General features: G+C 40.9%; 1 protein-coding gene across 2 annotated transcripts in view; it reads right to left on the bottom strand.

Moving 5' to 3' along the window:
- The window catches only part of MARCHF6 (membrane associated ring-CH-type finger 6), a 74,977-nt gene that overhangs the window by 2,747 nt on the left and 57,135 nt on the right, over positions 1 to 15,095 (bottom strand). For both annotated transcript variants that reach the window (XM_024119159.2, XM_028492807.1), the window contains exons 20-25: positions 14,689 to 14,758; positions 10,976 to 11,157; positions 9,219 to 9,353; positions 3,663 to 3,752; positions 1,580 to 1,712; positions 460 to 595 (exon numbers count right to left, since the gene is read on the bottom strand). In XM_024119159.2, coding sequence (XP_023974927.1) covers positions 460 to 595; positions 1,580 to 1,712; positions 3,663 to 3,752; positions 9,219 to 9,353; positions 10,976 to 11,157; positions 14,689 to 14,758 — 746 coding nt within the window. The remainder of the gene's footprint in view (positions 1 to 459; positions 596 to 1,579; positions 1,713 to 3,662; positions 3,753 to 9,218; positions 9,354 to 10,975; positions 11,158 to 14,688; positions 14,759 to 15,095) is intronic.

Here is a 15,095-nt window from a genome sequence, read left to right as displayed (position 1 = left end):
CTGCAGTAACCTCACAGCTTCTCTCAGCAATGGTCAGAGTAACCCAATGGCCCTTGGCTGCAAGAAGGGCTTAGGCAGGCACTGCTAATTCCTAAAGCAGGCTTCTTATTTTTATCTAAAACTATTTAATATATTGTCAGACCAAAACATTTGAAAACAGACTGAAAATTATTGCAAATGGACATTAAAAACTCTTCCTCCCCAAACCGGTTTCTCCCAGTCTTTTTCATCTCCGTAAATGACAACTCCATATTTCCAGCTGCTTGACCCAACCAAGTCCTGATAACCCCCTTTTTCACATTCTACATCCAATGTGTTAGCAAATCTTGTCAATTCTACCTCAAAATACATCCAGAATCTGAGCACTTTTCCCTCCTGTGATTTATCACATTAGACACAATAATTAAGAAATGAGACATCTTAACAAAAAGCAGCTAGACAAATGAAGTCTAGACTTACTTGTCATTTTTAATATGTTCATAAAGGCGCTTAAACTGGCGGACCTGGAAGGACAAGATTCCCATCAACACCACAACCATCAGTAAAAATGGATAAATCCGCCGGTGGACCAAATTTTGCATTTCCGCAGTAACACCTGGAAAACCAAAAAAGAAAAACTCTCAGTGTATAAAGGATGACAGTGAAACGAAAGTATGTCCTTTTCCTAAGAAGAGGGGAGGGGCGCTTAACTGAAACTCATCCTGTATGAAATGGAGTGAGGCAAAGAGTGCCGTCACGCTGGAGCCAGTCCCAGCTAGAGGAGGAGCCTTGTGAACTACCCGGCGGAGCTGGACTGTGTTCTAAAGGCACAGAGGAACCAACAAAAGGATGTTCACCAAAAACGTTTGAACAACGAGATTTATTCTTCTGAAAGGTCATCGTGGTGGCAGTGTGGAGAATGAATTAGCGATGGAGAGTTCAAAACAAGGAAACCAGACAAGAGGCTGCTGAGGTTGAGGTTAAGGTGAGAGCTGATGTTCGTCTCAACGTGAGCTGCGGGCAAGGGCTCCAAAGATGAGAGAATGGGTTCCAGAGGTCAGATCAGAGGGACTTGGAACCCAGCTGAGTATGAAGAGCAGGGAGCCTCAGGTGACACGGATGACCTTCAAGGTTTCTGACTTATACAACTTGTTGGATGATAATGCTAGTAACTGATAGAGGGAATTCAATAGAAGCAAAAGATTTGTAGGGGAAAACTTTGTGCTTATAATTTTGAACATATCGCTGGCTTTAAGGTCGTGGGATGATTCTTCAGTGCATAACTGATAATGTCTAGATGTTAAAGTGTCACAAATTAGCATCTCCTCTTCGGTTTTTCTTTTACGCTAAAGGACACTTTTTAAATGTCAATACTTTCTTACCTGCCTAGGGAAAAAAACTGTACCAAAGCGTTTTATGATCCTCATCTTGCCCTAACTAGTGAAATCTAAGAAAAACAGTCTTTTAAAATCATTGTTTTAGCTGGATTTATATTTACAATAAAGCATTTGGAGCCAGGCAACCTTTGATACCGTAAGTGACAAGAATGTAATGATGTGAATAAAGGTGCTCTCTCAAGCTCTCAGCCAGCAGTACCCACCAAGTAAAGGAACGACGCCGGACGCGATGACATAAGGTACACACAGGGAAAGCAAGAGCACAGAGATCACTGGCGCTGCCAGTTTCCGAATGATATACTGAAGGTCAATGTTCCGGATGCCATTTGCGTAAACCTGAAACATAGGGTTAAAAAACGAGAATAAGGATACAGACAAATTCCTCCAGGTTAACAGAGCAATCTCTGCTGAATTCAAGCACAGGGAGCTGGATCTACCAGCCCAAAAGATTCAAACTTGTTATTTTTTCAGAAGTCAAGGCAAATTCTGGAACACAAACATAAGTATGGCGTCCACAAGTTTTTAAAGAAATGCATTTACTTCCTTACACTTTGCAGTTAACTCTGCTAGGAGATAAAATAATAAGATGCTAATCTAGAATAATAATTACACTAGCCTTGTGCTATATGATACCAGAGGGCATCCAATAATATTAGTTGAAGACTACATAACTTGAAGTAACTTCATACATAAATTGTGTAAGAGTGACCTGTGTTACTACTCAAGATTGCATTCATTTTATCTGAATATAAGAAAACATTATAAATAGGAAGCATGTTTCTAAAAAGCCTGTATAAATCAGATTTCAACAAATCGAAAGGTATTTTATGGAACAATTTAGTATGAAAGAATTCTACAGTGAATTTTTTTTTCTAATTCAAGAATTTCTAAAATATTTCATCTCATCTAGAAAAGTTCTACGGGATAGTATTGCAGAGGAAAGAATGGATGGAAGTGGGGAAATCTTGGGAATAATGGAAAATAAAGGTGGTATACAGAAAGGGACAAAACAGCAGAGCGTTGTTTGTGTTTTTTCCCCCAGCACTTCAACCTCTCCTGGCCCACAGTCACACAGTGTGGTGCAACTCCAATCCCCGGGTCCCTCGGAAGTGGGCCAGAGCATTTCAAGGTGAATGACAAACAGGCTTACTGCTCCACAGGTCCCCTTCTGACCCCCCCCAAAATCCTTTTAACCCAAATGTATTTAAATTAATGCAGCAAGGCATCCCGGTGTTTCTCAATCATTTTACTTAAACTTAGACACGTGCATGAGAAAGAATGCATCAGAGAGCAAAATATTATAGAGATCAACAGTGTTTCACAGCCCCGAGCTGTAACTAGATGCTTATTCTCCACAAGGGTCAGAGTCTCACCTGGAAACTCTAGAGCGGACTGGTCTGTACTCCTATCGTGAATGGACATGCTGTCACACAGCCTTCAATCCATCTCACTTCAGAATCAGCCCGCACTTGAGAGATGCATGCAAACACACACCAATTCCCTGGCTCTCCCCACCCTCACAAATCTCCAGGTACAGAAATTTTTGGATGAGTCTCTTGTGCATACTGGGCTGAGAACTACTGTCTTTATTTCCGGTACATCAAAAGGAGGTATACCTTCAGTGCTACAAAACCGTAACACCTTATTAATTTGATGCTGCCCTAAGGACAAGAGGGTTGTCCATAAGTCCATTCTTTAGGTAACTAAAACTTAAAAGAAATAAGTACCAAAATCTACTATGTTGGTTACTTTGGAAGAAATCTTCCTAAAATGAATTATCCTACTTCCTAGCCTTATTATCAGAGTACAGAAGTACCATCTATCTTTTTCAAGGTTATCACCTCAATGACCAAATTATGTGATAGCTCCATAACACAAAACTGTCTTCGGTGTTACGTAGCTAAAATATTCCCAAAGAGCTCTGTTTTTTTAAATCTATTTTTTCCTGCCATTTTCTTTATTTATTGCCTTGAACAATAACCTCTTTTCCTTACTACAGGCTTACAAAACTGACTACCAAGCCTTCATCAGAACTCCTGCTCTAAAAAAAAGCATATATGCTAAATTTTGCCTTTACTTTAGTCAGGGTTCTAGGTACTTTAAGCTACTGGTTAACTTTCAGATAAGGGAAGTGTGAAGAGTAGCTGATGAAAATTCATGGTGATGAGTAAAACTGCCTTTCTCTTTAAAAAAAAAAAAGTTACATATGCTCATTAAAGAAAATGTATAAAACTTAGAAAAGTGGGAACGTGGAAAGTAAGAGTCCCATGAGCTGAACTTGCTTACCTGCTCAATTACAGTTTTCAGCCACCACTGAGGACCCATCAATGTTATAGCTGCAATGATTTTGGCATGCAGGACTCCAAGTGCCCAGTCCTAGGATTATAAAAATCATTTAACAGATTTTTGTTTGTTTTTAGCAATAAACCCAGCACAGAGGCTATACAATTTTCTTGCATTATTAACTTCAAAACAAAAATTGTTGGATTAGTAACAATTTTACAGAAGAATAAATACGCTGGAAAATCCAGGGAATTTTTCCCCCAACAGCTCAAGTTCAATGTTTCTATCAAAACTCATTCTTGTGTCTTTCAAAAAAAAAAAAAAAAAAAAAAAAACTACATTATTTTCCCAAGAGAACTAAGAAAAGTGTTTAATGGAGATCTCAACAAGCAAATAAATAAAACAGTGCCCTGATTTTACTTCATCAAACCATCCGTGGGCTGCTTTACTGGTCTTGGCTCCTGAAGGCTCAGAGCGCTTCTAGCCGGGTGCATTCGCAGTTCCGCTGAGCTGTTACTAGGGCCTCCGCAGTCACACCAAGCTCCTCACTGCGCCTCCGGCCTGCCCGCCCCACTATCCACCAGGCCCCACTACCCAGCGGGGCCCACTACCCAGCAGGCCCCACTATCCACCAGGCCCCACTATCCACCAGGCCCCACTACCCAGCAGGCCCCGCTACCCACCAGGCCCCGCTACCCAGCAGGCCCCACTACCCACCAGGCCCCACTATCCACCAGGCCCCACTACCCAGCAGGCCCCACTATCCAGCAGGCCCCACTATCCACCAGGCCCCACTACCCAGCAGGCCCCACTACCCAGCAGGCCCCGCTACCCACCAGGCCCCGCTACCCAGCAGGCCCCACTACCCACCAGGCCCCACTATCCACCAGGCCCCACTACCCAGCAGGCCCCACTACCCAGCAGGCCCCACTTTCCACCAGGCCCCACTATCCACCAGGCAGCCAAGGGATCACCACTCCCACTGCCCAGATGAGCTCTTAAAGTGCAAGTCACATCATTTAAGGAGGCCTCCCTGCTTACAACCCTGAACACGGCACACAATGTCCTTCACAACCTGTTCTGTTTATCTTAAAAAACACATATACATGTATGTTTTAAAAGTATCAAGTAACATTTAAATCTATTCTTACATTACACTGAAACCTTTCCAGAGAAGGCTGGAGTCCTCTGTGACCACCAGTCCAAATCCTGATCCCTCCCCAGCAATAACCACTGCTAACATTTGGTATGTACCTTCCACGTTCGTTTCCTTATGCACCGATCTATGTCTAAACAAGTATGTCCCATAGGAAACACGCAGTACAGTTTTATATGGATTTTGCTCATACTGTTCTTTTCCCATTTTCTGGTTTGGTTGGTTGGTCTTCCAAAACATCTTCAAATAGGGTGGGAGGCTGATGCATGCACTGAATTCTTGCATAACCTCAAATATCACTCTTCATCCTGACAGACGGGATGAATGACATTTTTTCTAGGTACAGAAAGGTTGGGTTTTGTCCTTTTTATCTCAATGGTCTCTAAATGCCCTTCTACCTTATGGTTTCAGTGCTACAAAGTCCACTGCCAGTATGCTTTTTTTTTGAAGCTTGTGATTTAATTCAGAAATTTTACCAAGATGTGCCCAAATATGTGTTTTTCTCATCAATTTTCTTCTCACCAAACCTGATGAGGTCCTATAACCTACAGATCAGTTCTTTCTTCAATTCAGTTAAAAATGTCTATTTTTGTTTCAATGTTGTCTCCTATTTTTGTTTCAATGTTGCCTCATAATTTTGCATTGTAGAACCCTTATTATGGCTATATTAAGTCTCCTGGGTGTGTCCTCCAAGACTCTTCCTCTCCCCTCAATTTCCTATTCTTCAGTTTTGCTCTGTGAGTCTTCCAGGCCTCCAATCTGACTAACCACATCTTTAATTCATTTACTGAATTTGTCTGAAATCCACGCTATGTAGCATCACGACGATTTCACTCTGTTTTATGGCCGCTATTGTGCGTGCATGCCCACATACCCCTGTGTTTTTATTCTTCTATTTGGATGCTCACGGCTCTGCAAGCAGTTCTCCGTCACCAGGCATGTGTTCTGATGGCTCCACCTGGCCTTCCTTTCTGTGGCTGCTGGGCCCCCTTACATAAAACGTGTTATTTTTCTCGGTTGGCTCAATGTGGTTCAGAGGCTCAGATTGAGAATATCCTAAAGGGCTGCAAAAGGATCTTTTAGCCTGTTAGACCTCTGGGATAGCAAGCCAACAATTCCCAAATAAGAACATGGAGAAAGCCTCCTTGCTTTTTCTCTATCCTTCCAGGCTCACAAGCAGGGAAGATTCAACCCACCAACTCAGCTTTCTCTTGGCCTTTGGGAGTCCGGAAGGCACCCAAGTGAGGTTAATGTTCACCTGAGGAGGTCCACAGATCACTGAGGTTCCAGCTCTTTTAAGATCCACTGCTTTCCAGTCCTTTCCCACAAAAAAAGACATACCACACTAGCTCCTCTGCTAGAATTAAAAAAGAGCCCAGCCTCCCATAGGTCTGTAGTCACTTGATGCAGGAAAGGCAAGCAGCTTAGAGTCAGGGATGGACAAAAAGCAAGCTGTTCTCTCAAACTTTGGGATTTTATCCAGAATATTAAGGATACCATGCTGCACATTCTGTTTGCAACCTGTGTTTTTCCCCTACTCAAAAACACGTCTGAGAGCTATCTATAACAAAACATATAGCAAAACAAAAATACAAACAAGCAAAGAAACACAGCTCTACTTCCTTCTTTTTAACTGCGGCACTGGATTCAAAAGCAAAGATATATCACATTTTATTTAGTCATTCTCTATTGATGGACATCTGGGTTGCTTCTAATTTTTTTTGACATGGTAAAAAATTATATAATGGCAGAACAACCCTGTTCATGTCTCCTGCACACATGTAAATGTTTCTTTGCAGGATATTCTGAAAAGTGAAAAGTGATGGGTCATAACATATAAGCATTCTTAAAATTGAATAATTTCGAATAGTTCTCCAAGGTCACAACGTTGGGCACTGTCAAGGCCACCAGGAACACAAGTGTAGGTGAACAAGCTGCATCACTACTCGACGCAGTGAGGGAGAGCAAACAGTATGGGGAAGTCAGAGCCCTTAGTAAGAGTGTTAGAAAAGGCTTATTACAGTTTCCTGGCTTGTGTGAGGTGATCTGGGGAGGATTTAAGGAAGCAGGGCTTTGCTCTATTCCAGATGCTATTTAGAAAGTACAGGTAATCTACAATTGGGTATCTTAATAAATCTTATCCAGAAGAAGGGGCAGGCTGAGGCTAATCAAACTGTAGTTGGAAACAAAGGAGCAGCCAATCATGTCAGCCAGGGTACTGGCTTGCTGGGGCATTTCTGTGCTTTGGACAATACTCATGTTTTGCCTGCGTTCAGACACGGTTATGGAGGGGTCTTGAGTTTGTCTTGATCCACCATGGTCACAGAGTGGCCTTGTGAGCTGCTGATGTTCTGTCAATTGTTCACATTCAGCAGGAGGCCTGGCTCCTAGACCTCAGGGGCTGTTTTGCTCTTTTTCAGTGCCGCGTACTGCACAACCTCAGGAGGCATATACCATCTGTTTGCCACATCTGAAGTGATCACTTGGGTTACGGTAGCATCTGCCTGACCCCTCCCCTATAAAGTTGTGTTGCCCTTTGAGGTAGCAAGTAATCTGTAAGGTGACACTTTGTCACCGTGCAAACCACTTCTGCATTGTAGTGGCATCAAAACGTGACTGCAAATCCTTCTCCCATGGAGTGGTTAGGGGTCTACATCCCCTTCCCTTAAATCCAGGCCAACCTGTGACTTGCTCATACCCAGCAGAATGTAGTGAAGAGCAACGCCGCACGACTTCTGAGAAGAGGTCATAAAAAGCGATGCAGCGTCTACCTTGTTAGTAAGAAGCCCCAGTGCCTTGAGGCTACCAAGCTGTAAAAAAGCTCAAGTACATCCAGGGGCTCCAGCCAATAGCCCAGATAAGGTGCAACCAATAACCAGCACCAACACTCACACGTGAGTGATGATGTCTCCAAATGATGCCAGCTAATAAGGCTGTCAAATCACACTCAGCCACTAAGCCTTCCCAGATGAGACCCCAGATAACATGAAACAGACACAAGCCAATATACCCTGTCTTAATATCTGATCCACAGATTCTGTGGACAAAATAAATGGTTGTTTTATGCCAGTAAGCTGGAGCCGCAAGGTAACTTGCTATCGCAGTACAGTAGCTAAAGACCCATCAACTTTCACCTGATGGGTTTAGAATCCACTGACAATCCTTAGAATCAATTATTTTGTTAATTACTGCAAAACAGTAACTTTCCTAATTAATTCTGTTAATTCTTCTACCTTTATTGCTGGCATTATTCTGTGAAAAATAGCCTTACTTCAATCACTGATGCTATTAGACCACACTGTAAAGCAGCTCCTACAGACAGGCGTCATATACGCTAACGATTTCCCTTTCCTGCTTCCTTTCACTCTGGTTCTAACCTGTGAGCACACCGGATGAGAGGAGGTCCCCTATATCGTATGCTCTGTCTCCCTTCAAGGTCTGCCCACTCCCTCCCTCCTGGAATACACGTCTTCCTTTCTCACCCACTCCTCTGCACTCTATCATGCTGTCCTAGACATTATCTCCTACAGAAGGCCGTACCTGAAGCCCGCTAAGCTGGGTAAATACCTCTCCCACATGATGCTGCGCTCCTCGTGCTTGCCCCAATCACAGCACAGTCTATCATCTTCCCCACCAGCCTTTAAGGTCCCCGAGAAGTTCCTGCATTAGCCTCATTTCCACCTCAGTTATACAGTACAGGGTTTGGATGTACATTAAAGCATTCAAGTAAATATTTGCTGTTAGATGAAGTTTATGGGGGTTCTTCATCTGGAAAGTAGAGGATAATTTTCATTTCTGAAAAAGTCATCATAATCTACTAAAAGGAGATTTTTAAAACAAGGCTGAAAAGCCTTTGAGTGACTGAAGTCAATACCTAGCTCCTTCCCCTAATACCTCTTAAAAACTTGAGGTCTATGACGTTAACTTCAGGCTCTAAGTATGACAGAAAAGTTAAATTTCTTTTTATGTGAGCATGTTAAGGCCTTTGCTGTGACCTGCATAGGTTCCCTCAGAATGCTCTTTTTAATAAACCTGTGACTTTGTGAGAAAAAACGCTGTAATTTTTCAAAAGGCTTATTGATTCAAGTCTCAAAGCCAAAAGGAGCAAGATATCTCACCCTAACTAAAAGTGAAAAGTTCAACACGTTAGTTTGTGTCTTTAACACTGGTGAAGCCTATAGTGACATCTTAAACCTATAAAGCAAGGGATTTTAAAGGTGTTGCATGACCTGCATATTTCAAAAGCTAAAATGCATTATCTAATCGATTTTATAAGAGTTCCTACAATAGAAAAAATTAAGGAGTCCTCCTAAACAAACTGCTTAAAATCACTTTAAACAATTAAGAATTTTTCTGATTCCAAATACATAAAGAAATATCGTGAGCAAAAGACACACACTTACCTGCCATGGGTAAAAAAGAGGAGTCTGATCCAAAGGAACCCTCAGGGGGGCAACAATAACCAGCTCAAACAGAAGCCCCAGAAGAAGCGGGACGACTCCAGCCAGCAGCACCGCGACTATCACGGTCTTCATTATCTATCAGGGAGTGAAAAGCCTTGTCATCAGAGACTCTATGATGTTTAAGCCAAGCTCTTTATCTCACGTGGAAATGTACTCTTCTTCTTTGACCTGATGCCTAACTTAAACAACTTACATTTTATGTTACATGTTTAAATGAAATTTGAATGTCTAACTATAATAAAAACTCAAGCTACAACAAAAACATGAAATTACTATGCACTGTTGCTACAAAATTATAGGAAATTCGTTTTATTACATATATTAATCAGGTGGCTTTGCTGCTTTTCTCAATCTCAGTCTCAGGAGTAGGCTTTTGTTTGTCCATCAAAAGCTACTGGTTGTCCCAGGCCCCTGATCCAGTGGTGGTCCACCCACAGGCTGACCTGTGACCCCTGAGGTGGACTGGTATAGTTGAAGGGCTCTGCATAACCCCAGTTAAGATAATTAACCAAGGTGATCCAATTAGCTCCCCTGGGAATAGTACAGTCCAACAGAACTTACTATGATGACAGAAATGTCCTGTATCTGTGTTGTGCAATATGGTGGCCATTAGCCACAGGGCTACTCTATTAACAGAGCTCTAGAATTTAGACAAAGTGGCAAAATGAAAATAAAGTAGACACAAAGAGAAGAGATAACATGCAAGAGCCACTATGAAATCCTGACAAAGAAATCAGTTTTTAAAGTGGCCTTGATGTCCCCTTTTCTTAAGGTAGCCTCAGTGAGTACATCCATTTCAACAGCAAGAGATTAAAATGGTGTGCATTAAGACGCAGTACCCACTTCTTTACATGGCAATAGGATATGGAAGAATATCAAATGAAAAGTGGTACTAGCTAGTTTCTGTATTTTAAATATAGGTAAGTGTCTCATCTTATGGATTACACAGCAATCAACTCCCTCCATTCTTAATATACAATGAATCTCCTAAGTTTTTCTTTCAACACTAGTATTAAACAGCTACTAAACTTTCAGTGAAATCAAGATAAATTCAGATACAAAACCAGAGTTGATTACACAAATGAAAAGGCATAAAGCAGTGACCTGAACACATTTACCAGTCATAGCCAACATTATGATCAATCAGTAAATTACCACACCTGGACAATCATCTTACAGTGACATTTTTTTCCCCCTCTGTGACAATTAAGTTCTTTATTGAGAGTAATAATTCCCATTACTTACTACACTTTCACACTAGCCAGGACATTCTTGAATAACAATAGACTATAATTAAAGCAATCCCATTTATATGAAAAACACTGACTTAATCCTGAAGTCAAGATTTTATGTATTAAAAAATTTTTTGTCAATCAGATTTTAGAAAAAATATCATTAAAGGAAATTTCTACTTAAACAAATTGATTTTAAATTCTACAGAATATCTCATTACTCAAAGGCCTTACCGGATCATTTAATAGCATGATTTTCTTTTAACCCTCAAATACATCTGACTATGTTTCTCAGAATGAACCAGAAAACTACTGTCTTAAAAGGAACACTCTAATTCAAAAAAATCAACTCTCTTGACTCTATCAACACAGTGAAGAAACAAAAGTGAAAAGATGAAAAGAAATTACTAGAAAAATATTCACTACTCCTGTCAGACAAGATCAGTCTTTATTAGAAAAACCTACCATAAGGGACCACTCCTTAACCTTCTGGAAGATCACTCTGCGTCCCTGTGGCATCCATGCCACCAGCACTGTCACCGCCCTGATGGTTAGCCAGCAAACATAAAGACCACAAGCAGCTGTGTAGAGCTCATGGATTTTGGCAGTCCCCGTCCAAAATGACATTAACCAACGGCCAGCAAATACTGAAAATAGAAAAGCTGATATATGAGACATGTAGTCATGTAAAGAGAACTCTAATCTTGATGTCAATGTTGTACTACTAGTATTTTCAAAAATTTCAGTCATTTTAAGTGATTATTAAAAAGACATCACATTTTGATATATCAGTGTCTTTGCTAAAAGCAAACAAACAAAACAAAAACAAAACCCCCCAAGTTCAAAAGAATGTAATTATTTGACTAAGATACAACCAGACCACAGTAAGTCACTGGGGATGAGCTCTCCTGTGACATGCATTCTGACTTGCCAGGCCAATTACTTGTTCTTTGGGGACTGAAACGACTTGACGGGGGTGTTATTTTTATTGTATCATCAAATGAAATCATTATGCACATAACAGGCCAAAAATGGAAAATTTACTTTCTATTATTTGTGCTGTCAATACTTTTAACATTTAGGAACATTACAAATAATTTAGAGTAACTTTCTTTCAATTGGGTCATTCATTAAGATAGAAAACTAAGCTTATTTTAATCAGAAGTGGGCACATTAACAAAGAATACCACACTAATTTTTCTTAGGAAAAAAATTAAGATCTAAATATAAGGAAATTTAGGAAACATGTGAAAGTTGTCTAAGGGACTGCCTCACACAAAGAGTTACTACAAATAAGCTCCGCAACGCACCCACAAAAAATCTAACTATCAGGCAAGATCATTTTATATAGTAACTTTCTTTCCATGGTTACTTATCTTAGTAAGGCTGGAGCAAAGAGGAAGACCCCATTTCCAGTGTCTTTTTCTCCTTAATACAGCACTTACCTGGTCTCTTTCAGTGTCTAAAAGGAGCTGGTGGCTGTGCTCTACATGCTCCATCCATGTTCTCACTAATCCTCCCAACAACCCTGCAAGCAGCAACGACCTCCACTCGGAAGACTAAGAAACCGAGGCTCAGCCACAGAACCTGCCCAAGCAAGGCCACACAGGGCGGAGGCTGAAAGTGAACTCCTGCCCACAGGACACAGCTCATGCTCCTGACCGCGGACCCACACCGCCTCCAGCCAAGCTAAACCACCCCAACAGTCAGGTTTACAGGCCACAGTGCTGATAACGTTACACACTTCTCTGCAATCTCACTGACAACTTGGACATGAAGATAACTCATTTTTTGAAGACAAGTGCATGTAAGTATTTACCTACATGAAATAAACACACGTGCATGTTAAACATATAAAAATACCACTGATAATTCGGTGAAAATGTCTAGCATTCTATATATACATATTTCTACTCCAAGGTTTTTTGTTGTTTTCGGCTGGTTTTAAAAAATTTAGGGCTTCCCTGGTGGCGCAGTGGTTGGGAATCCGCCTGCCAATGCAGGGGACACGGGTTCGAGCCCTGGTCCGGGAAGACCCCACATGCCGCAGAGCAACTAAGCCCGTGCGCCACAACTACTGAGCCTGTGCTCTAGAGCCCGTGAGCCACAACTACCGGAACCCGTGCTCCGCAACAAGAGAGGCCACTGCAATGAGAAGCCTGCGCACCGCAACGAAGAGCAGCCCCCCCTCGCCACAACCAGAGAAAAGCCTGTGCGCAGCAATGAAGATGCAGCACAGCCAAATATAAATAGAAAAAAAAAAATTTAAAGGCTGCTTTTCATTCCATACTTCTAAAGTGTTTCTGAGAGGTCAGTGTTAGCTTCTAGTTTGCAGTAACTTAACATTAACTAAAATGCAGCTACAAGAAAGTAACCTATGAGGAAAACAGCATCCTCACCACCTTAAATGTGTACTCTGACAAAAGCATTTCTATGATTATACATAACTGCATTCCTTCCACTAGATGGTGGGACTGGATTAACAGGGAAATATTTACTCAACAATCCTTAATAAAATTAACGTATTTGTATTGCCAAATTTAAGCACTAAAACTAGGTTTCCTTCTTTTGTTAACTTTTTAATATTTCTGATAAAAACATGAAAATGGAACATAAAAACCACAAATGTAAAGCCGTCCGAAGTTCAAAAACTGAGTTTTCTCAACAATGTGTTCACTACACTGCACCCAATGGTTAACTAGACTTTGTCTTTTTAACAGCTGAGGTCTGAGTACTGAACTTAAGAGCGAAGTTCTCACGGTCAAAAATCACTGTGCAGAAACAGTGAAAAACAAAACAAAACAACTTTATTTTTACCAGTTTAAGGTGAATCACAACTCTTACAAATTAGAAAATATTCTTTTTTTTCAAGAAACCTCACTTGGGGCTTCCCTGGTGGCACAGTGGTTGAGAGTCCGCCTGCCGATGTAGGGCAGGATCCCACATGCCGCAGAGCGGCTGGGCCCGTGAGCCGCGGCCGCTGAGCCTGCGCGTCCGCAGCCTGTGTTCCTCAACCGGAGAGGCCACAACAGTGAGAGGCCCGCGTAAAGCAAAACAAACAAACAAACAAACAAACAAACCTCACTTGAAATTAACTAGCTGCTCTTCCCCAGCCTTAGCCCTCATGCGAAAACTCAAGTATTTAATACAAATTTGATTTATAAAGTTATACTGAGCTAGTGCTATAATCAAGATACTAACTCAATAACATGTACAGGCTTGATAAAACCTGAAAATTATCTTCCACTTAATGATTATTTAAGTGGCTAACACATATCAGTATGATTCAGAATATTCTGGCTTGCTATAAACACTAACTAGGAGGTCGGGGGCGGGCAGCAAGCTGTTTCTGACACTTTGTCACTGGCTTTGGACTCCATCCCTGTTTACCCCTGATGTCTGCAGACGATGACAAACTACTATATATTCATCGCAGCTTCTTACTTGTTAGATGAAGAAACCCTGTTTAGCTGAAATTTAGCGATTAGTATTTATGATTACCAGGTGATAAAGGGAAACAGCCTGGCTTCATAAAGGTCTCTAGCCACAGCATGCAGTGGATTGGAAAGATAATTACATAATGAAGGCAAACATAATTAACATTAAAACAGTGGCTTGAAAAAAATGACTTCAGCCACAGAGATGACTTTTTTTTATGCATTTTTATTTTAAAATGCCGAAAAATTTTTTATCAAAAAAAGTTCATGAAAAATTTCAACATGTACCCAAGCAGAGAAAATCCTATAATAAAATCCTTTGTACTCAATCACCCAGTTTCAAAAATTATCCGTTCACAGCCAATCTTAACATCTTCTATAGTTTTGCCTAATTCCCCACCCCCAGAACGCTTTGAAGCAAACCCCAGACAACAGATGACTTGAGAACCCACACTGCAATAAGAAAATGTCTATATAAAATGAGTGACCGCAAGTACTTTACTTCCAAAAATGAATCATAAATTGTATATTGACTCTGTCCCCCTCGGCTCCAATACAAATAAATGAGTCCAATGAAATGTAGAGCCCTATCTAGAACAGTACCCCATATTCAATAAAAATGAGGGGATAACTACTTCAAGTTTATATGTGATGAAAGACCACACGTCAGCGAGACACACCCTTTTAAAACAACGCATCTTTTCGTGATGTCATTAGCGGCAGGCCAGGATAACCTCGTACCTGGTAGAGTAAGGCAGATGAGGCTGGCGATCAGTAAGGTTATGCACATGAAGACAATCAACAAAAATATCTGCAAGGCAAAACACAGCAGTGCATAAACAGGATTCATCTGTGCTCAATGCATTTTATGACACCCCTCAAAGAATCAACACAATTCTCCCAGTAAAAACTATCTGCCTATATTTGTATTTCCAGGATTCCTTCCATGTCACATAAAAAGGAAATTTTCATTTTAGGTAATATTAACTATAATTTTGGCCGAACGGAAACTGTGCCCACTTTCATATAACCAGATACATCAGCAAGTACCAATATATTCTGAATCAGAGAGCACAAAAATAAAACATAATCAGCTTAGATTTTCCCTCACTATTAATTAAAACTAACAATATTTGCTTATTTTTATC

Source organism: Physeter macrocephalus, chromosome 8, assembly GCF_002837175.3.
Source record: "Physeter macrocephalus isolate SW-GA chromosome 8, ASM283717v5, whole genome shotgun sequence".
NCBI classification, from domain to species: Eukaryota; Metazoa; Chordata; class Mammalia; order Artiodactyla; family Physeteridae; genus Physeter; species Physeter macrocephalus.
The sequence above is the reverse complement of the archived record's forward strand: the minus strand, read 5'-3'. Positions and strand labels throughout refer to the sequence as shown.